The following is a 27,303-nucleotide window of genomic DNA, read 5'->3' as shown; positions in this document are numbered from 1 at the left end:
CAAAAGAATCTTGAAGTTTATTCGTTCGCGGATTCTTAACATATGCAGTTCTCTCAGTAGTGGGGTAACCGACTCACGTGAACGACGTTTAGCAATAAGCCTGGCAACTGAATTTTGAACTCTCTGCAGTTTGTTGATTTGCGCATCAGGCAGACCATACAAGAGACTGTTGCAAAAGTCAATGCGAGACATAACCAGTGCCTGAGCGAGTCTCTGGGTTGTCTTTTTCGTCAGAAATTGGCGGATGCTGCCAATTTTGTGTAGGGCAAATGAGGCTGATCTGCACACATTGTTCACATGAGTCTTCAAAGACAGATTGTGATCAAATATGACACCCAAGTTCCTTGCATCTGTGCAGCATTGTATAGTAGTATCATCTAAAGAAATCATACTCATTGGGCTTGAAATCCTGTGCCTGCTTGTGAAATGTACACATTCTGTTTTGCTTTCATTTAGCTTCAAACCATTCTGTATTGACCAACTCTTAATATCCGAGACACATGCACTGAGTCTTTGTATAGCAGTAGACTGATGTTGCTTCTTGAAGACAAGGTAAATTTGAGTATCGTCTGCATAGGTCATACACCTTATGTCATGGTGCTTGATGACATCCTCTAATGGAGATGAGAAGAGTGTAAAGGCCAGTGGGCCAATCACAGATCCTTGGGGAACTCCGAAGTTAGAGGAGGTTACTTGTGACTCAGAACCACCAACGACGGCAGACTGGGTTCTATTAGTAAGGTAGGAACGGAACCATTCTAGGGCAGTGTCACTAAGTCCAAATCTATCGTGCAAACGGCTGAGCAGGGCATCATGACTCACGGTGTCAAAGGCAGCCGAATAATCCAATAGCAGCAGAATTGCTTCTTCACCTTTGTCTTGAGAGAGAAGAATATCGTTTGTGACTTTTAGCAGAGCAGTTTCACAACTATGGTGTGGCCGGTAGCCTGACTGCATCTCAGAGTAAAGATTGTGCTCAGCCAGGTGATCTTGAAATTGAGACAACACGAGTCTCTCAGTAATCTTTCCGAGGAACTGAAGATTAGAGATCGGTCTATAGCTCTTAAGTTCATCCGGACTAAGTTTAGATGACTTCAGGATCGGAGTTATATGAGCATGCTTCAGAGAATCAGGGAAATGACCATCCTTGAGGGAAGCATTGACAATGGATGTAATAACCGGAGTTAATTCATTGACACAGTTCTTTAGCAGCCAAGTAGGAATTGGATCAAGTGGACTGGAGGTTGATCGAGACTCTCTAATAACTTTCTGAACTTGGCTCTGCAGTATCGGTGAAAAAGCATGAAAACGGTGCCGAGTGCTTTGAAAACTGATGTGAGATAGATTATCCGAGGGTAATTTCTGAAATGACTTGACGAGGACATCGATCTTGTCGGTGAAGAAATCAGAAAACCGATCGGCAAGAGATTCGTTTGGGTCGTTATCAGATGGGACGACCTTTTTGGCACTGGCTGAAGTCAGACGATCAACCCTCTGGAAGAGTTGATGAATGTCACAGTCGTCAAGCTGCTCGGAGTAGAACTCTCGCTTTGTCTTGGCAAGTTGCTTGCTGTAGAAATGACATTCATTCTTAAGGATCTGGCGATTGATTTCAGTTCGGGAGTGACGATATCTTCTCTCCAGTTGTCTTACCCTCTGCTTAATATGGCGAAGACCATCACTGAACCAAGGGGAATGCGGTCTTGCAGTTATACGTCTAGTGATCAGAGGGGCATGCTTCTCTAGAAGAGCTTGAAGTACCCTGTTGTACTGGAGAACAAGCTGATCAAGATCTGAGGCAGGTGACTCATAAAGTTCAGACTCAAGAATATCTGCCCGGAAAGCCTGGATGTCAATATGCCTAAGCTTTCGAATACTAATATCAATTTTCGATGGATCCGGCTTCTTGATGTTAACATAACAGATGACAGATGAGTGGTCAGATGGAAGAAACTGCGATGAATGAACTTGGGAAATGACATCATCAGAGGCTCTGGTAAGAATTAAGTCCAACGTATGGCCCTTTTGATGGGTAGGAAAGTCAACGTGCTGTGTAAAATTGGCTGATGATATCAAGTCCAGAAACAGAAGAGCTTCTCGATCTTTATCATCATTGACATGAAAATTAAAATCACCACAGATTACAAGATGGTTGGATTCAGATGCCAGTTGTTCAAGAAATACTGCAAATTCATCCAAAAAGATGGATGAAGTTGATCTTCGGTTCTTTGTTCTCTGTGGCCTGTAAACTACAACCAGACGAAGAGGCTTTTGACATTTGGCAGAGATCAAAACATTGATGTATTCGAAAGATTGAAGTGCACCCACATCTTTTCCGAGGACAGTGTAGCTTCGATGAAGGCATATGCCGACACCACCACCTGATCTCTCCTTTCGGGGTGAGTGAATAAACTGATGAGAAAGGAGGTCAGTGGAAAAATCAGACAGGGCTCGATCATCACGTGCGTCTCCTGTGAGCCATGTCTCAGTGAGTGCCAAGATATCCACATGTTGTGAGATTACCATGTCTGACACCATATGCATCTTGTTATTAAGAGATCTGGCATTCCAGAGAACCATCTGACAACGTCCGTAGCCTGGTGGTGGGACCTTTGGATCCTGGGAAAGCTTGTTGGTAGTTTCAGCATGCTTCCGTTTGTGTCTGCCCCCTTTACAGCCTCTATGGGTAGGGCGTCTTCTTGAGATCCCTAGTGTTTTAATGGTATCCCAAGTACCCAGGTCAATTCGTTGGATGCAATGTAGGTCAAAGAGTTCAGATCGGCTGTATGATACTTTTCGATCCAGACTCTGTATCCTGAGTACAATGGCCTGTGCAGAAAATGCCGGAGAAAGCCCATGATCCTTAGCGTTTTCACCTGGGCCCGGATTGGGATGTACATCACCAGCTTTTGTCAACTCAGTGCGAAATGTGCTGGTGGAGTTGCTGTAGTATAGAATCCTTTTCCCTGCATAGTGATGGCGGTGATGGTCATGGCTTCTATTCACTGTCCTGCCATGAATAGGTGAAGAAGCACAGTCCACATTCAGGTTGATGGACAAACACAAAAGAACCAGTGAAAGGAGGCTCATGGTGCAAGGCATTGCTGTCTTGAGTGTACAGTTGAGTGAACAACAATGTACTGCACAGAAGTAATGGCTCCAGATCCCTGCAGTGCTGTGACCAATACAGCCTGAAGCCAGAAAAGTTGATTTCCAAAATATCACGTTCAAATACAAAATCCAGGCACCAAAGTTGTCTAGCAGTGTCAGCAAACTAGTGCAATCAGACTGGCAACAGCCTTATAAAGATATTCCAGCTGAAACTGATAAGCAGAGCAAAAGTAGAGAGAGCTGTGGGAGGCAGCTGCTAGGCGCACTCACCACACTCACCAGTGTGAATTTAGAAATCATCACTCAGCCAATTTCATTTGCGAAATGCACATACTTTACGAGAGAAAGTAAATATTTTGGCAAGTTCATTGTGATTTGTTATCTAATTTTTCCTATCTTTCGCACACATCTATGTCTCACCATTAAGTAACATTAAATGCGTGCCCACAAGTGTCCACTTCCGTAATTACTCATTTTGTGACACAAAATCTTACATAATATGATGTTTGCTGCTCCCCATCACTGGTGTTTATTCAAAGGCAGTAGGCACCTCAGCCAAACAAGGCCAAAATGAGGGAAACGGTTCTTTTGTCAGTGACGATGTGTGATTACACAATTGTCATTGTCCAAACATCTGAATGTACTCTCATTAAGATGCACATAATCAGGTGGCAGCGGTGATGACGGGGTCAAAAAAAGACCTCTGTTCATATAGTCCATGTGTAGTAGGTCCATGGTCCATGGAACCTATATGGATCTCGACAAATTTTCTCCATTTCTTGACATTATGTTGTACTGTCTTTTGTTGAGTCTCTTAATGATGCACCCAAAATGTTCACAGTTTCTGGCTTTAGTCCTTGTTGGGAGCAGTATCCACGCCAAGCCTACAACAAAGGAGAATAAGCTCTGTTAGTGGGTGTGCAGCCACTGAAACAGGTTGTGTGAGCAAGGAGTCAATCTTATGAAGGACAAATGGTTCCTCTAGCAACAAATCATGCAGAAGTGGGAACCAAGGCTGTGTCGGCCAATTGGGTACTATCAGTATAGCCCCTGTGCTCTGAGATAAGGTTGAACGGTTGGAAAGCATAGAAATTGAGGTTTTTCCAATCTAATGAGAATGCATCTACCACCCATGCACTAGGGTCCAGCTTCCATAAGACATACAATGGCAATTGTGTGTTGAGCCTAGATGCAAACAAGTCTATGTCAGGCTTCCCAAAATTTCGTACTAGATCTCTGAAAATGCCTTCATCTAGCATCCACTCTATGTTGTCGTTAAATCTCGCATAAGATCTGCATCAACATTTAGACTACCAGGAAGGTGTGCGGCTGTTATCCATATGTTACGCTCATTTGCAGCATGATCTTATTGCAGCATGGGGATTTGTGCCTCCCATATTGTGAACATATGCAACAGCAGTAGTGTTGTCAATTCTGACTAGAATGTGGGCGTCTCTAATATGAAAGCAGTAGGCTTTGAGTCCAAACCATGCAGTTACAATTTCAAGGTAATTTATTTCATTTCTTTTGGCCAGTGCAAGTTCATGGAAGTGCTATATCTGCTGCCTGTGCGTGAGTTCATGTCTGTAGCACCCAACCTTCTCTGATTGCATCTGTGCAGATTTCCATTGTGGATTTGTCTCTAAGTATAGGTTTGTAGGAAAAGGATGCATTTCTAACCAACCATATTAGGTCATTTCAAGCCTTGGCTGAGAGTGCCATGGGTCTAACAAAATGTCCTCTGTTTTGCTTTAAGGCTATGATTTTGTCTGATTCCAGAGTTCAATAATGCAGAGGGCCACACTGGACAGCTGGGAAGGAGGCTATTAGTTTCCCAGTAACTCTTGCTACCTCTTGTACAGAATAATAATTAATTGCGCGCATACCTCTTTGATTTCCTCAACTTTCTTGTTGGGCAGTGTGACTGTCACCTTCACAGTATTGAGAGTGACCCAAGAATATCAATTTCTTGTGAAGGCTCCAAGGACGATTTTTCACGATGATTTATGTATCCCAATTTTGATAAGAGAGAAGTAGTAGCCTTTACTGCCTGTTCTGTACCCTGTTTTGTTCTGCCCACAATGATGGTATCATCAAGATAGGCTAAGACTGTGTGGCCTGCCTGCCTAAGATGGGCAAGTGCTGGTTTTAGAAGTTTGCTAAATAACCTACTGGCGGAGCTGAGCCCATTTGGTAATGATTTAAACTGCCATAATTCATCGCCCCATTCGAAACGAAGGTATTTTCTACACTGTGGATGAATGGGTACTGAGTAATACGCATCAAAAAGATTGACAGTAGCCATTTACTCTGAGGATTGCTGAGGAGATGCTGTCCATTTTGAAATGGTGATAGGCGATGATCTTATTGAGTTCTGATAAATCTAGAATTAATTGTGTGCCACCATTCTTTTTTCATTTGGGTGAACACAATATGGTGGAGACAAATCTCCATTCTTGTGAGCACAGCACTCCATTACATTTCTCTGTGCAAGGTTTTGTATTTCTTCACAAATTTTGGCTGTCTCAGTAGAATTCCTCTTGTAAGTATGCATAGGTTTTTCCCTTTGAGGTGGGAATTCTAGTTTGTATCCTGATACTGCTTCCAGATTGAATAGATCACAAGTTAATTTGGCCCAATAATCTGTAAATGGCTTCAGTTGACCACCAACGGCATTACTCTGATGCCTTGAATTTGCACCTACCTCACGACTGGTGCTTGATGGTCTTGGTATGGGACTTGTGTCGGCTATTATCGTCCCAGCCCTTTCCCCGGAGGACGGTGACTGGGCCTTGCTGCTTTGGCTCTGCCTTGGCAGTCACTGGAGTGATGTGTGGGGAGGTGGATCCGCCGCCTGCTCTTAAAGCATTGTCTTTGGCCGTACTCTAAAAAAGGCAGCTCGGAGTTTCCTGCTCTTGGGCCATGGTCCCTGGAGAACCACCCCGATATTGCCCTCTGCTGCGAGTTGTCAGAGTGTCGGCAATAAGGATGGTGAGGTGGGGTGTATTGTGTTTTCATCACACTGGTTGTGGCCTTTCTTTGATCCGCTGATGATGAACTCGGCTTTGCCTTGCTCAGTGGTTTCTGCTGAATACAGCTTAGCTTTGCCTTAATGTCGGTAGATATCAACGATATTTGCAATGACTCCAACTCTCCCGCCGAAAACCCATTTTTGCAAAATCTCCCGTTCTCCCGTTTGAGATTTAATTTCTCCCGCCCTGGCTCAATGTCTCCCGTTGGAAAGGATTTCTTACTTATTGCTATCATATATTGCAAAAATAAGCCTTAGATAGCACCAGAGAGCATCTATAACCCTAGGAACTTCGCGCTTTGCACACATAAACTAGATTGGAGTCTCCCGTTTGCTAGGGGTTTCAGGCGGGAGAATCTCCAGATCAGAAGGTGCTTGGGGTTGGAGTCTCTGTATTTGTGAGGTCGGCTTCGCCTTGTTTTTTGTGGTATACAGCTCGGCTTTGCCTAACTGTCGGATGATTTCACTAGCAAGGTTGGCTTTGCCTTGTCTTGCGAACGGGATCTCATATATTCTTGACTGAGAATTGCGTGATAAATTGACAGTCATAAATGCATACACACACAGACTGATTCCCATCACTTCCCCAACTGCTTCTCATAGTAACCCAGATCTGTCAGGTTGCACATGGAGACAGGTCTCCTTGCTCTCCACATTCGATGTAAGACATCCTACCTGTTTCTTATCACATTTTGCATGCTAAGCACTGGACATTCCCATTGTTGAAATAAAAAAAGTCTCTTTACATCTTAGGAGGTATTTCTTGTAGATTTATACCACTCCTGCACAACTTCGGCCTTTCCTTTATGAATATGAAATGATGCTTAAAAGTGAATATCAGATAAGTAAAAGCTCAAGCTTGTTTTACAGAACTTGGAAAATCGTAAGCAACTGCCAGCAAGAACAAGCAAAAGGTCTGTTTCATGTATACCCTTTTAAGTAAATGCTTGGTCTCTAAGCAATTGCTTGTGTTTGCTAGCAAAAGTTTTTGCTTGCAAGCAATTGCTTGTTTTTGTGCATATGGATTCGAGAAGAAGGCTAGCACAAGCAATTGCTAGATTTTATGCATCCGGCCCATTGCATGAGATAGTGCTATTGTGTGATGTGTGCAGAATTGCAACCACTTACCACCAACTTGCAATCGTGCTGTGCTTTCTTTTTTTTTTTTCCAGACTTAAAATTGGCACCAGAGACAGTGATAAGTAGGTACTGAAAAAAACAAACCCCAAAGTTGTCACTTGATTGCAGCATGTAGCATTGTCTGTATTTGAAAACTGATTACATGTAATTTACAGGGATGCCAAGTTCAAAACATTTTTGTGAGTGAGATTTTCGTGACTCGGCATCTCGGCGAGCGAATGTGCACGCGAGCGAGGGTGTGGGAGGGGTTTTTCCCCCTGTGGCCTCTCACGGTACCAAGTTTTTTTAATTTTTAGCTCTAATGGTGCGATCAGGTGCTTACTTAAGTGACTATTTTCTTTACTTATTTTGAAAGACAAAGGGAAAATATACCTTCAATTGTAACTATCACTTTAATCCTTTGAGCTATGCTCTTTATTATAGGCCCAAATTACAGACTTCGCCCGATGCGTGAGAAAAATAGGTGCCATGCGTGAGATTGTGAGACAGCCCCTAAATGCTTGAGTCTCACTCAGAATGCGTGAGACTTGGTAGCTCTGAATTTAGTGGTTGACATCCCGTTGCTCATTGGCACATTGAATAGTTCCATACATGATTATGTGTGTTGGTTAGGCAGGTGATTCTTGAGTTGCAAAGAATAATTCGCTTGTGCTGGTGTATACGTCTCAACCCGACTTTACTGCTTTATTTTTGTTGAAAATAGTGTGGCCTTATCATCTGCGAATACGGTACATGCTTTTATTGTACTACCTGGATGAATCAAAATCTAAATCAAAAATATCAAAGATCTTGATTGCTTTGCAAAATACTATACTATTGTGCACTCAATGTTGAAAAAAATGATAACAGCTCAGTTCTCTTCACAAGTATTACAACAGAAATGAGAGAAGACATTTTATCAGTGATTTTATTTCATCACTCTGTCAAAAAGCAAAGAGGAAATTTTACATTCTGTTTACACTGGTGATATTGTACAAGATCTAAGGCTTAATGCTGAACTTTGCATTTGAGCAGAGGAAAGTAGTCTTACCCGTGGAGTCCGTGAAGAGGATTTTGACATGTGTCTTGCTTAGAGCAGCTAGAGTGGTATCAAAGTGTCTGGTTCTCTGTCTGTTGATTAAAATGGAACAGGTATATGAAATGTTAATTGGAACTTAAAGTGCAATTCACCCATGTTTACACTGGCTCTATTAAAAGAATTAAAATGAAGATACACAGAATAATGGTAGTTTTCTAAAAATCACACCTTGAATAAGAGTTGATAAATTAAAATTTCTCCATGTTTTCACAAACTAATGATATAACAAGCATTCATACTGAAATGATATGGAAATTGAAGGAGGATAAAACCATGGTCTAAAGTTAAACCACCTTCATTATTTTGGGTCATTATGTCTGGTAATAACCTTGCAACAACAACTATGACGGGCAAAGGGGTTGTGGTTGCTAAATTACTGACCGAAAAACATAACTCCCATTGTCATTGGGAGTGTTGTGAGGTGACTTTATGGCCTCTTAGTGCAGTTGTGAACTATGTCACTTTAATACAATGAAAACATAAAAAGCTTTATGATTCCATTATGTTTTTATCCACATTTAGTTGAAGCTTTGATAATTCTCTTTACGTGGCTTTTCTTTCTGTTTCACAGTCTACTTGAAAACGGTGTGGAACTACATTTTAACTTAATATATTTGGAACCACCTTGTCAATGAATACACACTGCAATAGACTCTGCATTCAGAGGAAAAGGAGCACACCATACTGTAAATGTAATCAATCTTATAAAAGCTGACTGCTGCCAGACCTGATATGTGCACTTCAACTTTTGTAAGATTCTACCTGTGCATAAGTTGATCTACACCTGTCTCTTGCACAAACCTGGCCTTCTGAAGCTTTCATGGAATATCAAATAAGAAATCTCTTTGACTGATGCAATGTCACATATAGACTGAGTATACTCTTGTTTCCCTAACATAGGGAATCTTTAAAAGAGAGTTGAGATATGATATATTCAGAAACAGAGGCTTGATGTCACTGGATGCTGTTCTCCTTTCCTCATTTTCCTAATGCTGTGGGCTAACATAAAAAAGAACTTATCTTGCTTCTTCACATTAAATGTTTTCATGGTGAGATTTGTAAGAGGCACATTGTCTACTCATGACCTGTGGTCAAGTTAGCCAATTCTATCCTTCCAGCAAAAATACTCTCCATTAATCCTTTCTCCACATAAACATTAGCAATATCCGTAAAACAACATAGGTGACAAGCTTACTGTCAAAAAGAGGTCAAGAGTTACAGGCTAGAAGTGTCGCTATAACGACTGGTATATGTCTACTTTAATGCATTATTCTCCCAATAGGTCTACAAACATCTTTCCAATGTGAGACAATGGTTCCATATTACTGGCAAATAATCACAATCTGTATACACTAATTTTCATGACAATACTTTAAGGGATTTTCAAAATATAGACAACTAGAACTATCCTGAAGGTGAGTGTACTTTTAGTTAGCAAAAAAACCCCAAAAGCATCAAAAACACCAGAATTCCATGAAGTACTCAGCACAAAATCAGCACATGATCGAAGTGAAGAGGTTTTGTACAGTTTGCATAGGACTGTCTGAAGAAAACCCTTTTATCAAGGGTAGAGGGCTCACACCCATAAATATTTCCCCATAGGGATGTGTGTTAAAAATCAAATTTCAAACTAGAAATGTCGCTTTGGCGACTGGTATGCCTCCGCCATAATGCATGATTTTCCCAATAGGTCTAGATAGTACATGTGGACAATGTGTGATTACATTTTCACAAAATTGGCAAAATATTGAAATGACAAGTTTGTCACAAATGTGTTGAATGTTCACCTTCCTTGACCTAGGTTTAATTGGATGAATAGGAGAGCATGTATCCAGGGATTTAAGGACTTTAACTCGACTTTGACCCATTCATACATTTAGGCATTGAGTAATTTTCAAGGTACAGGTGTGGAGAAAAAGTGCAATTTCTGAATTGAATAGTAAATTGTTACCATTTTCATCTGGCCCTTGACCCTAAAATTCATAAGATAATCACTTTCAGGTAGAACATGCATAATATATGTACTAAGTTTCAAGATAACTTGAGCCACTTCGAGATATGGAGGAAAAAGTTAGTTCAGCACTTTCACTTGATCTTTGACCTTTTGACCTTTGAGGCAAAAAAAGAAGAAAAAAAAAACTTTCCCGAGAATTTCTATTAGGTTACACATGCATACACCAAGTGTAAAAAAAATAATAACCCTGCTGGCATTGCATAAATATGAGGGAAATAGTAAAATTTTGAAGTGTTGCACTTGACCTTTGATCCCTGACCTTTGACCCCGTGAACCCTACATTCTCTAGATAATCACTTCCAGTCAGTACATGTATATACTATGTTCCATGAAGATAACTTGAACAATTTTCCAAGGCACGGAGAAAAAAAAGAAGTTTTGATATTTTTACTTGACCTTTTGACCTTTGACCTTTGACCTCATGACCCAAACTTTCACCAGAGAATCTTAATTGGGTAATACATGTATACACTAAGTTTCAAGAAAATATCTTCAGGCATTCAATAGATATGGCGAAAATAGTGGAATTTCATGTATTTGACCCTGACCTTTTGACCTTTGACCTTTGACTTCATGATGCAAACTTTCACCAGAGAATCTTAATTGGGTAATACATGTATACACTAAGTTTCAAGAAAATATCTTCAGGCATTCAATAGATATGGTGGAAATAGTGAAATTTTATGTATTTGACCTTGACCTTTTGACCTTTGACCTTGAGCATGTGCACCCAAAAGTTGATAGGCACAACTTCACCCCCTAATACACATACATGCCAAGTTTCATTAGGATACCTCAACAGGTTTTGATAGTTACCTTGTCCACAAAATTCATTACGGACGGACGGAAGGACGGACGGACGGACGGACGGACGGAAGGACGGACGGACGGACGGACGGACAACCCGAAAACATAATGCCTCCGGCACCACTTCGTGGCGGAGGCATAAAAATTCTGTAAAATAGCTGGGAGAAATGAGGTATTTCAGCTTCACTAACCTGGATAAGCTAGATATACCCTTTCATCCATCAAATTTTCAGGGTGGATTCTTCAGTCCAAATTCTGTCCACGGGTCCGCAAAGCCAGACTATGAGTTCTTGTCACTCAAAAAATCACCCATTTTCCGTACACGTACCCAATGAAATATAGTCCCCTCAAATTCCACAAGAAAAGCTTTCATCTTCCAACCAAAATGCAATTTGTAGAGGAATTCATACTCAATATCTACAGCTATTCATTTTTTTGCCAAACTACATCATTGATTTTTGATTAATTTTTTTCTTCATTTATTTTGGTATCTTTGGTACGAATTTGTGAAGGGGTCTGGGACATTCCATTGTATTTACGGGTGTGAGCCCTATAGTAACTTTTACACGATGAAAAAAAAAAAGAAAGATTCACAATCCTTCATGAATTTTCCCTATGATATACAGCTCTCCGAATCTGAACATGTGTGGCGGTCCAATTTTTTTAAACCTTTAATTCTTAGGATATAAACTTCCAGTTATGAATGCGTGATGTGTAAATGTACACTTTTATGTACATTGTCATTGAATGCTGAAGTACTAGTAATCATAGATCATATCAAATTCTGTCTTATAATCTGGCGAATAAAAGAGTCATTTTCTAATCTGTAACTATGCATTTGATAAATGGGATTCATCTGCGAAGCGGCCCAATGCTGGGCTGATGATGCCAAATGACGAAATTATGGAAAATATCCGTCAGGTACGATTTTCTAGAAGCGCAAAACCGGAAGTATACATGTATGTCCCAACAGCGATCGATCAGATATCGGTATTGCGAGGAGATATTGCTTGTTATCGGTTTATATGCGATAGGGAGAATTAACTTTTTTCCTTCCCCAATCTTCCCTACTTACTGCTTCCAAAACCTCACTGGCTCTACTGTCATGTTGGGATCGGTCTAGTTATAGGAAGAGGTATTCCAAAAAAAATTCACGCAAACAAACTGCGAGAAGACAGTTATTTCATATACAGTTTCATTTGTGGTTTTATTAACCGGCTGTATTCACTTGACAGCAACACAATCTTTGGGAGACCCTTGGAGTTGGATGCAATCTACTTTTATGCACCAAGACTGAATCACATGGCAGGTCAAATTTACGACATCAGATTTAAAGATAATAAAAAGTTTTGGTACCTCAAAAGTTTCCCTGAATTTCCGTGTTTCAGGTTAAAGTACCTTTCATATAACTAACACTGTGAGACTTACTCGCCCCAAAGTGCTCTCATTTCTTAGTAATCATGCAATTAACTGCGACCAGCAGCCCCATACACATAGCATAATGGGGCTTCGCATTGTAGCATTCAGGATCATGACAGATTTAGTATCGCGGGTAAATATCAACTTAAAATCCACAAAATTCTTCAATTTGAAGACTTACCAATTAAGGTGAAGTATTGAAAACAGGCTTCGGGCAACGTTTGGTTCTGCCAATAGTCCCTTTCTGTTCGAATTGATGACTGAATGTGACTCTGTCGAGAGGACCTTGGGAGAGCTACATACACTGATTACTACGGCCAGCGCATACATACACATCACATGCGAACAAATTTCAAATCCATGAACGGATAAAATGTTTGTGTGTGCATGCGCTGGCAGTCAATTCAGTGTAGCTCTCCCAAGGTCCTCTCGACCGAGTCACATTCAGTCATCAATTCGAACAGAAAGGGACTATTGGCAAAACCAAACGTTGCCCGAAGCCTGTTTTCAATACCTCAACTTAACTGGTAAGTCTTCAAATTGAAGAAATTTTTGGATTTTAAGTTGATATTTACCCGCGATACTGAATCTGTCATGATCCTGTAAGCTACAATGCGAAGCCCCATTTAGCTATGTGTATGGGGCTGCTGGTCGCAGTTAGCTACTCAGTATGCGTACGGGGCTGCACGCTGCTGGTCGCAGTTATCATGCACACATGGTTTCGTACAATACGTGTACTACCTCGCCGCCGTATGGTGGCGGCTCTGGTATGAAACCATTATTGCATGATTACTAAGACATGAGAGCACTTTGGGGCGACTAAGTCTCACAGTGTTAGTTATATGAAAGGTACTTTAACCTGAAACAAAAACCAAGACAAGGAAATTCAGGGAAACTTTTGAGGTAATACCAAAACTTTTTATTATCTTTAAGGGTTAAAGTCATAATGGACATGAATGGGGACAGGCTAGACAGGCAAGGCCAGCTTATGGTATAAGTGGACATTATTGGCAGTGATCTCTTCTGAGTATAATCTGGGGATTTCTCCAGTAATATAGGCTATCCATCAAAGGTGCCAGTTGGCTGTCTAAACAAAATTCTTTCACTGAAAGATAATTCCCATATATCACTAGTCTCCCCCTCCTGAAATAATAATAATGATAATAAAATAATAATAATAATGATAAATAGTCTGAGGCAGATGAATAAGAATGTTTACAAAATTTATAACAAATTGCAATAAACAAGCATGATGACATGGCAGCCTCACTGTAAGAATGCATGAATTGGGACTCAAGGAAGCAGAACAAAAGAAGGCATGCAAAGATTCTACACAGGTGATCTTGTTAACCAAGCTGTATTGTAATGGAATTACAATGCTACTGTCAGAGGTAAACGGCACGGAAGGGTTTCTTTTTCTCCTTTTCTCCTACCATCTTGTTTACGGTGGGCTACTGTCTAGGTAGAAAGAATTTTTAGGCCAACAGCTGGCGAGATCGAGGGTTTGCAAGCTGCACCCTTCTCGCACGGTAAGAAATGCTTGGCTGGGTTTCCTGCGAATTTTGTTATGATTCATTTGGTTATCAATAAAGGCCGCAACCCGGTATTTGAATAAAGATAATGCAAGCGACAGTGAGTAGTCAAATTACAGGTTAATTATTATTGTATTGGGATGGGAGTGAAAGGTTAGAATTAAGGGAATCGCACTGATTGGAGAGTGATAATGTATGCAAGGTTAAGAGCGAGAGAGGGAGCGTGAGAGAAGATAAATAGCTGTGAAGGAGGAATAAGGGAGGAGAAGCTAATCCGATGCGAGAGTGGAAAGACCGTTTGTGCCCATTGGGAAGGGTCCAGGCTCGTCGAAATAGGAGGGAATCCAGGATATGACTCCGCTGAGATCCGAGCTAAAAGGCTGTGAGGGAGAAAGCGAGAGAGAAATTGAACCTGTGATACTCCGAGGCTAAAGTATTCCTGCTGCTGAGCGGAATTGGCAGACAGGGCACTGGACGACAACTCCGAGGGCAGACGGCAACTCTCCGCGCGGGTGCAGGGCAGAAATAACTGTAAGTGGAATTTAATGCTGATTTCAGTAATTTTTTTTCCAGTTAGTTTTTTTTTGGGACTCAATAGAGGCGCTGTTAAAACGAGGCGCCCGGTATTAAGTGACAGTATTAGTTTTTTTTTTTGTATGAAGAGAACGATTTGATGTGTAAGGTGAGAATGAATTGATATGTTGAAGAAAGTAGGGTGGTAAGGACATGATTATGACTGTCAGATGGGAAGACATTAAGTTTACAGAAGTATATCCAATATTGTTATAGCTGTAACCCAAGAAGTTCGGTTATGATTTATGCACACATTGTAAATATTGGTTATAAAAATGCGGAAGTTATAAATTTTGATGAAGAGAATTCTCAGGTAGAGAAATGTTTTTGGGAGAATTTAAAGGAATAGTTATAGTAGTAAAAGGTATTAAATATTTGCCATACAGGGCGCGAATGCCATGATGTTATAAGATGATTTTGATATTGATGCTGTAAGATGATTTTGATATTGATGTTATAAGAAGATTGTGATATTGATGTTATGAGTGTGGCACAGAATAGTTGCCGTGTAGTCGGGGAATATCAAAGTGAGAACAGAACAGTATTAATATGGATGGACATTATTGTGTTAGTGATGGTTAATTGTAAATTTACAGCCGCATCCGTCTATTGCTACGAGCTGAGACAGCCGCATAGCTACGAGCCGAGACAGCCGCATTGCTACGAGCTGAGACAGCCGCATAGCTACGAGCCGAGACAGCCGCATTGCTATGAGCCGAGACAGCCGCATTACTACGAGCTGAGTCCGGGACCAGCTGCTGCCCGGTGACACAGTCACGGTCGTCAACAGAGAGACGCTGTCATCACTGGCCGGGCCCGACTGGTCGACGTCGACACCAACGCTGCACCCTAGCGATCTACAAGATGCACGAGGGCGCCCTCCGGTCGCGACATCATAGGACACCGAACTCGGCAAGATAACGCCTGACAGTTGATAGTACAGCAGGAGCTCCGTAGGCAGTAGTATAAGTGTAGTATAATTGTAACAGGGAGTTTGATGAATTTGATTTAATAAATAATGAATTCAGTGGAATATTTGATTTAAGTATATAAGCAGATAATTCATTTATGTTGCATTGCGTTATGATGAGATTTGTCAGAAAACATAGAACCCGTAGAAGAATTAAATTTTTGTTTATTGTCTTTTGAACTCAAAGAAAAATCTTCACGCTATGTTATTTACGTGGTCTATACTAGAGTAAAGTAACGCAGTAAGTTCCCCCTGACAGCTACATTTCTGAAATATGCGAGGCTCTTATGTCTTCAACACTATTAAGTGTAATTTGTTAAGGGAGTATCTCACTGAGTGGCGAACGTTTGCGACCATAGTGAGTTTAGGATTTCGCCAGGGTTCGTAAAGGGTTGCAAAAGGTTCATTAACAGTTGCAAGAAAGTTCGCAAACAGTTTTTAATGTCGCAAGCAGTTTTTCTTGTCGCAAAGAAATTTGGAACATGTTCAAAATTTCTTTGCGAATTTATATTTTCGCTATCGAATGCAAACATTCGCAAAACACTCGTAAGAATTTGCGAACGATTGTAATACTGTACAAGCTGAAATTTTCGCGTACAGATATTTTCGCGAATTGCTACTTGGAGGACATTTGCGCGTGTTGTTAAATTCGTGGTTGCGACGGTCTAACTGAACGTAACTATTTGCGGGTTGTTATTTTCGCGTGTTGTTATTTTTGCAGTTCAAAGGCGATTCGCGAAATTCGCGAAAATAAAACCATCGCGAAAATTTCAGCTCGTACAGTACGGTGTTGCTAATATTTTTTCATGATTTGCCACTGCTAGCGAACAAGTAACCATATGGTTTCTATACAAAATTGACCCATTGAGAGAAATTTGTCATATATAGAAAGTTCTTGAAGCTGTTGACATCTCCATCATGTAATTGCTGTAAAGCTTTTCATATTGACCAAAGTCTGTCCTCTGCAACAACCACTCTCTGACCCAGTCTTTCTTTTCTTCTTCCTTTCTTGTTTTTCTTCCTTCTTTCTTTTAAGCTGCACGATAGCTGTAGCAGCAGCCATGCAAAGCAGCTCTTTGAGGATAGCAACCTCTACTTGGCAGAAATTCATTTCCATATTTTGAAAATCCATCTTGAATGGTGGTCACAAGAGATCTGAATGCAGTGGAAGGTTGTACAATTGTTTCATGGGTCTGACTATAAATAATCGCCTGGTACTTTTCCAGGTCCCAAAACATTCGCAAATTGTTGCAAGGGATTGGCAAACAGTTGCTAATGTTTGCAAACTGGCCAGAAATGAATATTAGTTGTTAGTGGAAAATTGAGCAAAGAAAATGGGATTCCATCGGGAATCGAACCCGAGACCTCCGGATGATAGCCCGGTGCTCTACCGACTGAGCTATAGAAAGCCCTAGTTCAGTGTTCATCCCAGAAACCCTAAATTTTCAATGCTCGAATGGTTAGTTTTTCTGTTTTCGTTTGTTACATACTCAAAAAGCTGCAACACTTTGGTGATCCCTCGCATTTATCCCCAAGTTGAATTATCCTTCGGGTTTATGCCAGGTTCAAGTGTGTACATGTGTGTCACACACAAACACACTGCATAGTTTCTGACCATTTGAGCATTCTTCTACACTTTTGTCAAGTTTCGTGAAATGACATGGGTTTTGAATGCACAGGATGAGATTCTTGCACCCACCTGTTCAGGGCATCCCTGGATAGGTTAATGACAAATTTTGAGGTCTTACGATGACTTTCACCGCATGACGGTGCTGCTAGCACAGAAACGAGAACACGAACCACCCATTTTTACAATTTTTCTGCATTTAGTAACCCTTCTTCTACAATTTGGTCAAGTTTCATAAAAATGACGTGGGTTTTGAATGTACAGTATAAGTTACATCAACCTTCTCATATATCCCATCCCTAACAGAAAATGTTCCTGACACGCGAGGGTGCTGTTTGCTCAAGAATTACAGTGTAAACCCCAACTTTAAAACCTTTTATTCCTTGTGGGTACGTTTTTCTGCAATTCTTGCAAATTTGGAGAAAATGAAGTGGATTTTGAAAGAATTATGGGGTTTTAAATTTGCCATTGCAGGTTTTGTGCCAATCATGGTCTTGTTCGTGTACCGCTATCATTTTGATACTTGACGATAGATTATCATATTTTTCAAACTCCCATAGAAGAAAAACAAGCATATGAACCTTAGGTTTTATTTGCATATTTGGGCTTCGGATGGGTCAAAATTACGGTATGGGAAGTTTGAAGAAAATGACATGGACTTTACTTTAACTGAGGAACGTCCTTAAAGACGAAGTTCAGAATTGATGCGTACCTCTAACTTTAAGTAAATATTATTCTCAGATTCTATAGACACTCAGAGTCCACTAAGTGAAAGAAAGGAAAGTTTGGCTGATGCATACAGAAGGACACATGGTGCAAATTCAAAGCATAAAGAGCTTGCTCAGCTGCTAAACTTACTTATCCAAACATTTATAACATATCTGTAACTACAAAATATCAGTTTTCCTATGTTAAATGCAGCAGCCATTGTTTTTCAAATGGAATCAGCCTCTGTTGTATCCATGTTAAGCTGGCGCACTCAAGCTCAACTCATGCACTTGCTTACGAAACAACATGTGCTGTAAGCCGCTGAAGAAACCCCCCTTTCCTAACACTAATAAAGAAAAAAAAAAAATCCTGCTTCATTCTTTCTGAAATTCTATGAGGATGAAGTCAGAGGTACTGTGATGCATTGTGTGAATTTTCATAAGTAATTAAACGTACAGTTGCTATGGAGTTTATGTACACAACTTCTCCGTCCTGGAGGTGGAAAAGCTTACAACAAAAGAGAAACCAGGAGCAAACTTCAGGAGCAATTTTCTCTGTTATTTGTTGTCACATAATTTCCATCTCTGCCACATTTGATCTGAAATATTTCTGGACGTAAAGCATGTCTTGCAGTGGATTCTATATCAAATCAAAGCTTACAGAGTGAACTAACTGAATATCTTGTTGATTGGAAGTTTGAAGAATTTGACTTATGGCTGCTTTCGATGTGACAGGTCACATACGGGTTTCATAATTCTGAGGTTTTATTAGCGTACTTGCCTTTCTTTTTTTTTTCACTTTTGAATTAACAACATTATTTAATTTCTTAATAACGAACATCTAGAGTAACAAAGACTCATATCATTTACAAAGAAAACTTTGTAGTGAGAACCTTATTTCATTGTCAGTTTCATGAATCTCACAAATAATGATCCTATGGAATAACACCACAATGTTAGTAACAGTAAATCGTATTTCATTTTCAAATTAATGAACATCAAAGTTGTCAGAATTTGTGTGTTTCATAAGGATGAACCTTTGGAGCAATGAACCGTATTTCATTTCAACTTTACAATATAATATGATAATGCAAGTTCTCCTCAGAAATGTTGCATGATATAGGGAGTAAATACAGAATGATGTGAAGTGAACGCCCATGTAGATACACTCTGTAAATGCCTTTTCTGCTGTGTATTTCTGTAAGCGATCTGCATTTTTTATAATGGAGCACATTTCTTTCATTTTCTTTGTCAATGGTGCTCGGAAAAGACTTCATTTTAACAAAAGTTTTGCCATAACTGTGTTATCATAAGCAAATTTTGTACCATTGACTTTAGTGATAATAATTTTGGGACCCGAGTTTTTATTTCTTTTTTTTTTTCATTTTAATTGTGTTTAACAGGAATGCACTATCACTGAAGTCGACTAATACCCCCTGCTCCAGCAGCTCAGATTCCCATGAAAATAAAATAAAACTGTTTAGGAATCATTTTGCTCTTTTTAAAGCACACTCCTTTTATTTACTTATTTTTTTTTGGTCAAAGGTTGCTTGGAAAAGACTTTGTTAAAACAAAAGTTTTGCTATAACTGTGTTCATTATAAGCAAATTTTGTACCTTTTTGTACCATTGTCTTTTAATAGTGATTCTTTCTAATGAAATATAATTTTACAGTGTATGATTAATGAGAGTGTACTTAAAAAAAGTAAAACTATAACTGAAAGTGACAAATACTCCCACTAGACCGGGGGCCCAGAAGATTTATTCAGCTGAAAAGGGTCACACGGTTTGATGGTCTCATCATATCAGGATGTGGCCAAGGATCAATAAAATGAATTGCTGGCAAGTCATATCCTGTACCGTAAGCCTAAGGGCCACAAAAAGGGGCCCCGAAAAATGCATTTATTTAGCCGAAGGGGGTCACGGACAAAAGTTGGTGGATATTGTTCCTTTGGGTGTACCTATCATGAAAACAGCAATGCCAGCTATTTTATCCTGTACGGGGCCCCAGACAGTAGCCCCAAAGGGCCCCATCCATATGATGTTATTCAGCTGAAAAGGGTCACGGCTAATTTCTTTTGCAATGGAAGTAGTACCCATCAGAGATATCCAAAACACCAATGCCAGCTATTTTATCCTGTACAGGGCCCCCAGACAGTAGCCCCAAAGTGCCCCCCCCCCAATAAAAAATGATTTTATTCAGCTGAAAAGGGTCATGGCTAATCTCTTTTGCACGGGAAGTATTACCCATCAGAGATATCCAAAACACCAAAGTAATTTGAGGGGAGGTATAATATGAGATCCCGCTCGTGCATGCGCCAACAATATTCAAAGCAACAATGTGCCCAAAGTCACAAGAATCAGGAGATAAAACTACGAGAACTTACTGGTTTTGAGTAATCCCAGGGAGGGAAGAGGGGGCATATTATACCTCCCCTCAAATTACTCATTAAAATAAATCTCAAACTTTGAACGATAAGTTCTAGTTTAATCTTTCTACAAGTATTTTAATTCGTAATTCTTCGTACGGCATACTATGAGAGTTCAAAGACACTGTGGGTACATTGACATGCAGAAGATGTGTATCAACTGATACCATCAAAAAGGAAGATTAGACACACTATAAAATCAAATCACCTGGTGTAGCTGTTAATCTGGTCACTTCAACCAGCAGGTAAATGTCTTTAATCTCAGGTAGTATTTACTGCATACTACATTGTAGATCTGTTGGCATTCAGTGCCCCAGCACAGCCAAATCAAATGTTTATCTTTCTAAGGGCTTGTTGTAATATCTGCGGAATGTTTTTTCTAACATTTAGTTGCATTTCTTTCATGAAATTATGGTCTTTTCCTTGAATGAAATTCACGATCGGCACGCATTGCTTACGTGACTGCTGCACGCAAACACCCTAGACAGCAGTCTCAATCCCAGCCTGTGCGCCTGGCGCCTCGGCCCGCCCGAGCACTGTTATAAAGTTAGGTTTACTGAGAGATCCACGTAGTGTGCGTGTCACAAATGTACACAAAAGTAGTTATGTACATGTATCAAGGCTGTATGCATGGTTGTTTTAATGTGTATGTACACAGGGTGACCAGATTAATGGAGAACATTCTATATGATATAGATATAGTACATACAGGCTGACCAGATCAGTGGAGAATTTTCTACATGGTGTCATGGGTGAATGGATATAAAAGCCGGAGAAATTCTGAGGTAGGCAGAGTACCCAACACCTCTGCTCTGAGAGTTACGTCACTTCTGGCTCTGAAGCGACGTGTTATAGTCAGTCCTGTGTTACCTGCTGACCTGCTATACAAACTGTGTTTGTGGAGATAAGGCCTGGGAGACATTTTGCCTGCAGGGAATTAATTTGCCTACGTTGGAGATAGACTCCATATTTTTATGTCAACGGACATTGTTACGGCAAAGCTGTGACGGGCTGGATTCCTCGCTGGACATTATAAAGTGAATCATCATTCAACGCATCAACTGGACGTGGTCGTCATAACGTCTGGATTTTACACGTTTCGCTGTGAACATTATACCGTGGACATCTATCGTGGATTTTACCCCGGATTTATACTGTGGATTAATGCAACCTGTGCCTTTGGAGTTACGTCGGAGGAATCATTCATCGGTGCGTCAAGGATCATTCATCGGTGCATCGAACATCGTATCTGAACATTTTCAAAGGATTACTTGATAACAAAATATGTGAGTCCATTACCGATTTGTAATTGTTTCTATTGATCATTATTGTACTGATGTGAAAACCGATTACGAGTCTGTACCCACAATATCACTGTTAATAAACCGCCTGAACATTAGTTGATTGTTTCTTTTGTGCGATCATTCTCAGAGTGATTTTGGTCGTAACATGTGGGATCTTTACGGTACGTGCGTACGCAGATTTTCGTTGAGCTCGAGATGTGCTAGATCATTCTATCAACCTACTTTCTTCAATACAACGCAAAACGGCATAGTTTGCGGTTCTGTTGCAAACATACTTCTACTAGGGTAATTCAGTGGCTGTAGCGCCAATAATACTGCGTCGCACTAGCAGACTATGCCGTGGCCGTGGCAAACAATCATGTACATACATGTTATTGTTGTTTGTTTTGCTTTATGTATTGTATTGTTTTTAAGCAGACAGTAACGGAAACCAGCCTCGTCCTGTGTTTTTTGTTTTGACTAAATCAATAATTAAGTCATGGTGAACAGCTATAACTATAATTGACTATTAAGTCTCTTCGTAAAACGGAAACTTACAGTTGACTTAAAGTTATAGCTGACTTTAAGTTGGTTAAAGTTAGAGTTGATTTCATGATCATCTTGATAAAACGGGGCCCTGGGCTACTGTAGGACCCCGTAAAGGACAAAATGACTGGCATTTGTGCTTTGGGTATCTTTGTTGAGTACTCCTTCCTTTGCAAACAAAGAAAGAAGCCATGACCCTTTTCAGCTGAATAAAAAAGACACCTTATGGGTGGGGCACATTGGGGCTATACTGGGCCGGATGCATAAACGCTAGCAATTGCTTGTGCTAGCCTTTTACTCGAATCTGTATGCATAAAAACAAGCAATTGCTTGCGAGCAGAAGCTTTTGCTAGCAACCACAAGCAATTGCTTGCTGCCCACAAAGCAATTGCTTAGAGACCAAGCATTTGCTTAAAAACGTATGCATAAAACATACCTTTTGTTTGTTCTTGCTAGCAATTGCTTTCGATTTTCCAAGCTCTGTAAAATTAGCTTGAGCTTTTGCTTAACTGGGACGTTCCCTTTTAAGTATCATTTTCTTCTTCATGAAAGAAAGACTACACTTGTGCAGGAGTGTATTCATGAGTTCAGGAGTATTCATCTACAAGAAATTACTCCTCAGTAGCGTAAGAAAGATTTTCATTTCAACAACGGGAATGTCCAGTGGTTAGCACGCAAAATGTGATGAAAAACAGGTAGGATGCCCGACTTCGGTGGAGAGCAAGGAGACCTCTCTTCACGTGCGATCCGGCAGATCCGGGCTACTGTAAGCAGTGATGAGAATCAGCCAGTAATACATGTGTGTATAGATGTGTGTGTGCGTCTGTGTGTGCATTTATGAGTGTCATTTCATAGCTCTCCTGCTATGTCAGGAAATGTTTCCGCACACACATGCCCTCTCAAATACTTGCTACGACACTCGCCTTTGTTCTTGTGTTCGCACAGGCGTGACGTCATTTTTGTTGAAAATGCAAGCAATTGCTTGTGCGGGACAAGCAAAAGGTATTAGCACAAGCAAAAGGTTATGCACATAGATTTAAGCAATTGCTTGAGCTAGACCTTTTGCTAGACAAGCTTGTGCTTTTGCTTGAAGCAATTGCTTACAAGCAATTGCTTGTTTTATGCATTCGGCCTACTGTCTGGGGCCCCGTGCAGCATAATACAACTTGCTTTGGTGGTGTGGTTATCACTTTTGTGTACTTGTTCCACTGCAAAAGAAGTTAGCCACGACTCTTTTTAAAATCATTCAGGGGGCACTTCTTGGCTGCTGGCTGAGACCTCCCCCCCCCCCCCACACACACACAAACGCATTGGTGTTTTGTGTATATCTGGTGTGTACTATACAGGGCCTACATCCATCTCAAAAGAAATTAGTCATGGCTGTTTTCAGCTAGACAAGATCGTATTATGTGTGTGTGTGGGGGGGGGGGGGCAAATCTGGACCTAATATATTTGTTGCAAAAGACTTTGCCAAGATCATTTTCAGCTGATTAACAGTATGTGGGTGGGGCACTTTGAGGCTACTGTCTGGGGCCCCGTACAGGGTAAAATAACTGGCTTTGGTGTTTTGGATATCTCTGATGGGTAATACTTCCAGTGCAAAAGAAATTAGCCGCGACCCTTTTCAGTTGAATAAAATCAATGTGGGGGGGGGGGGGCACTTTGGGGCTACTGTCTGGATCCCCGTACAGGATAAAATAGCTGGCATTGGTGTTTTGGATATCTTTGATGGGTACTACTTCCATTGCAAAAGAAATTAGCTGTGACCCTTTTAAGCTGAATAAAATCAAATTGGGGGCGCACTTTGGGGCTACTGTCTGGGGCCCCGTACAGGATAAAATAGCTGGCATTGGTGTTTCGGATACTGTATACGCCATATATTTCGCGAGTCTAAATTTTCGCAAATCGGGAATTACCGTCGATTTCGTGAGTGGTTAAATTCACGATCGTGGAGTCTTGTACTGAACGGAGAAATGTACACGCATACGTCACATTCACATCGGGAATAGAGTCAATATTTTCGGGGGTCTTTAATTTCGCGAATGGCACCGACTCGCGAAATTCGCGAAAATAAAAACCTCGCGAAATATCCGGCGTATACAGTATCTATGATGGGTACTACTTCAATTGCAAAAGAAATTAGCCGTGACCCTTTTCAGCTGAATAACACCATATGGGTAAGGCCCTTTGGGGCTACTGTCTGGGGCCCCGTACAGGATAAAATAGCTGGCATTGCTGTTTTCATGATAGGTACACCCAAAGGAACAATATCCAATTTTTGTCTGTGACCCCCTTCGGCTGAATAAATGCATTTTTTCGGGGCCCCTTTTTGTGGCCCCTATGCTTACGGTACAGGATGTGACTTGCCAGCAATTCATTTTATTAACCCTTGGCCACATCCTAATATGATGAGACCATCAAACCGTGTGACCCTTTTCAGCAGCTCAGACTCCAATGAAAAATAATTGATCCAGGGTTTGATAAGAGGTTCTGTTTGGAAGAAGCATTTTCCTAAAATATGTGGTTACCATGGCAATGCATTTTTGGGTAGAAACACAAAAGAGCATTTTGCACAAATACACCTATATATCTTCATACACATCAAATTTGACCGTAATAGCTTAAATGCTACAGTTTGATACAAAATGGTTGTTACTATGGCAATGCTTTCTTTCTGATAGTAACACAATTGTGTCTTGCATATCTACACCTATAGATAATACAGAGGAAATTTGACCTAAATAGCTTGAATGTTGTGGAAGTAATACAATTCACAAGGGTTTGGTAAAATTGTGGTTGCCATGGGGGATTTGGGTCCCCCAGGGGGCACGGTGCCCTTGTGAACAAATTGAAATCCTATTCCTCTAGGGATGCTACCTGCCAAGTTTGGTGAAAATCCATCATGGGGTATTCAAGAAGAGGAAATTGTACAATTTAGGCCCCATTTGGACCCCTCCCCCTCCTCGCCTGGGCTCCAAGGGGGACACCCCTGGATCAGCTATGAACAAGCTTAAAATGGCAGTCATCAATGTACTATCTTATAGTAATAACTTAGCTCCAACACTTCTGATTCTAGAGAAGCTAAAGATGCCCCGTGAAACAAAATAAAATTTTCACACAACTCATTAGTTATTTGAGCATGGTGGAACAATGAGAGAATGACTGTACTACTAAATGCACAATATCTGCAGTGTGGAAGTGGATTTGTGACAGCCACTTTTTGGTACTTTTTGGAAATAAATGAAGTGGGCTTACAAAGTGATGGGCTGCTTCTTATCTTGAGCCTTGGTTCGGTCCCTCTCAATGATGAGGCAAGGTCGATCAAAGAGCTCACACATATGACGGACTCTATCCAGCAGCTTCTGCCAGTTAGCCCCATTGGCAATCTCTGAAGGAAAAATGACATCCCGTCATCACATTAATTTTCACAAATGCATCTGGATAGTTAACCCATTGACAAAAAAACCCTCCCATACCATCATCCACGTAAGTAATGCCCTCAACAATATCCCCAGATTGAATATCTGAATTATTGTCCATACCCAAACAGCCACTGATAGATTTGCCATTTAAACGGGATATCTGCCATTCTACATGTATGTCAATAAACTCTAAAAAGCTGACAGTATGGTCCCGACCTCTCTTATCTGGCCTCCCTTTATTTGGATCTCTCTTGTTATCTGTACGCAAACTTTTTGAGATTTCTTTTTTCAATCTTTCCACAATCTCAAAACATATCTATTCAATGGACTGTAGTTCAGTTCACTGATTCCATGTCATCCAATTTATTTTGTTTAATTATTTATTATAATGTTATGTAATGTAATGTAATATAATGTAATTTAATGTAATATTATGTAACGTAATGTTATATAATTTATTATGCTTTTCATAATCCTTATACATGTATTAATTTAAGAATTAAATGTTAAGCGCTTAGAAACTACTGTAATAAGCGCTATATAAATGTACATTATTATTATCATTATTATTATCATTATTAATTACGGGGAAAAGGGGTATTTCAAACTCAAAGTTCTTACACAAATGCACATAATAATAATAATGATAATAGAGAGACTCTTATAAAGTGCTCATTCTACCTAAAAAGATACTCACAAATTACATATTATCCCCATTATAATTAACATACATTCACATCAAATTTTCATCTAAATAATATGAATTCAGACATTCACTACCACCAAATCACCACAAGAACATGGACAGAAAACTTTTCATTAAATCGGGCACGGTACAGGCAATCGTTCATTGAGCAAATTATCAGAGAATTCTTAATGCAGACAAACTGACCAGGACATGACATGTTCATGCAAAATTGATATGTGCTCCTCTCATAATTCTCATTGCCACGTCATGCAGGTCTCCTGGTCACATGCACAGCCATCAATATGACTAGACTCACATTACTTCATATATTCCTCAATATTCAAGTAGGTAAACAGAAGCCAACCTTCAAAAAGCAAACAAGGAAAAATAGAAATTACGCGGTGCGTAATATATGTCCCCGCCGGAAGTAGCATTTTGTAGCAAAATGTGCAATATAGGTAAAAAATCAAGGTCAAAGGTCAAAGAAGTCAAAGGTCAAAATTCTGTGTAAAAGTTTTGAAGCCCTCACCTAGTGCCATCACATAAAGCAAACGGAATCGAAATCGGGTTAGAAATGGCGAAGGAGTAGCATTTTGTAGCCAATGTATAATACAGGTCAAAAATCAAGGTCAAAGGTCAAAGAAGGCAAAGGTCAAAATTCTGTGTAAAGTTTTGAAGCCCTCACCTAGTGCCATCACATAAAGCAAACGGAATCGAAATCGGGTTAGAAATGGCGAAGGAGTAGCATTTTGTAGCAAAATGTACAATATAGGTCAAAAATCAAGGTCAAAGGTCAAAATTCTGTGTAGAAGTTTTGAAGCCCTCACCTAGTGCCATCACATAAAGCAAACAGAATCGAAATCGGGTTAGAAATGGCGAAGGAGTAGCATTTTGTAGCAAAATGTACAATATAGGTCAAAAATCAAG

At 40.2% G+C, this 27,303-nt stretch overlaps 1 protein-coding gene across 3 annotated transcripts in view; it reads right to left on the bottom strand.

Moving 5' to 3' along the window:
* The window catches only part of LOC140235642 (Fanconi anemia group M protein homolog), a 387,390-nt gene that overhangs the window by 64,107 nt on the left and 295,980 nt on the right, over positions 1–27,303 (bottom strand). For all 3 annotated transcript variants that reach the window (XM_072315655.1, XM_072315669.1, XM_072315661.1), the window contains exons 20-21: positions 25,522–25,654; positions 8,313–8,392 (exon numbers count right to left, since the gene is read on the bottom strand). In XM_072315655.1, coding sequence (XP_072171756.1) covers positions 8,313–8,392; positions 25,522–25,654 — 213 coding nt within the window. The remainder of the gene's footprint in view (positions 1–8,312; positions 8,393–25,521; positions 25,655–27,303) is intronic.

The sequence above is a fragment of the Diadema setosum genome, chromosome 1 (genome assembly GCF_964275005.1).
Source record: "Diadema setosum chromosome 1, eeDiaSeto1, whole genome shotgun sequence".
NCBI lineage: Eukaryota > Metazoa > Echinodermata > Echinoidea > Diadematoida > Diadematidae > Diadema > Diadema setosum.
The sequence above is the reverse complement of the archived record's forward strand: the minus strand, read 5'-3'. Positions and strand labels throughout refer to the sequence as shown.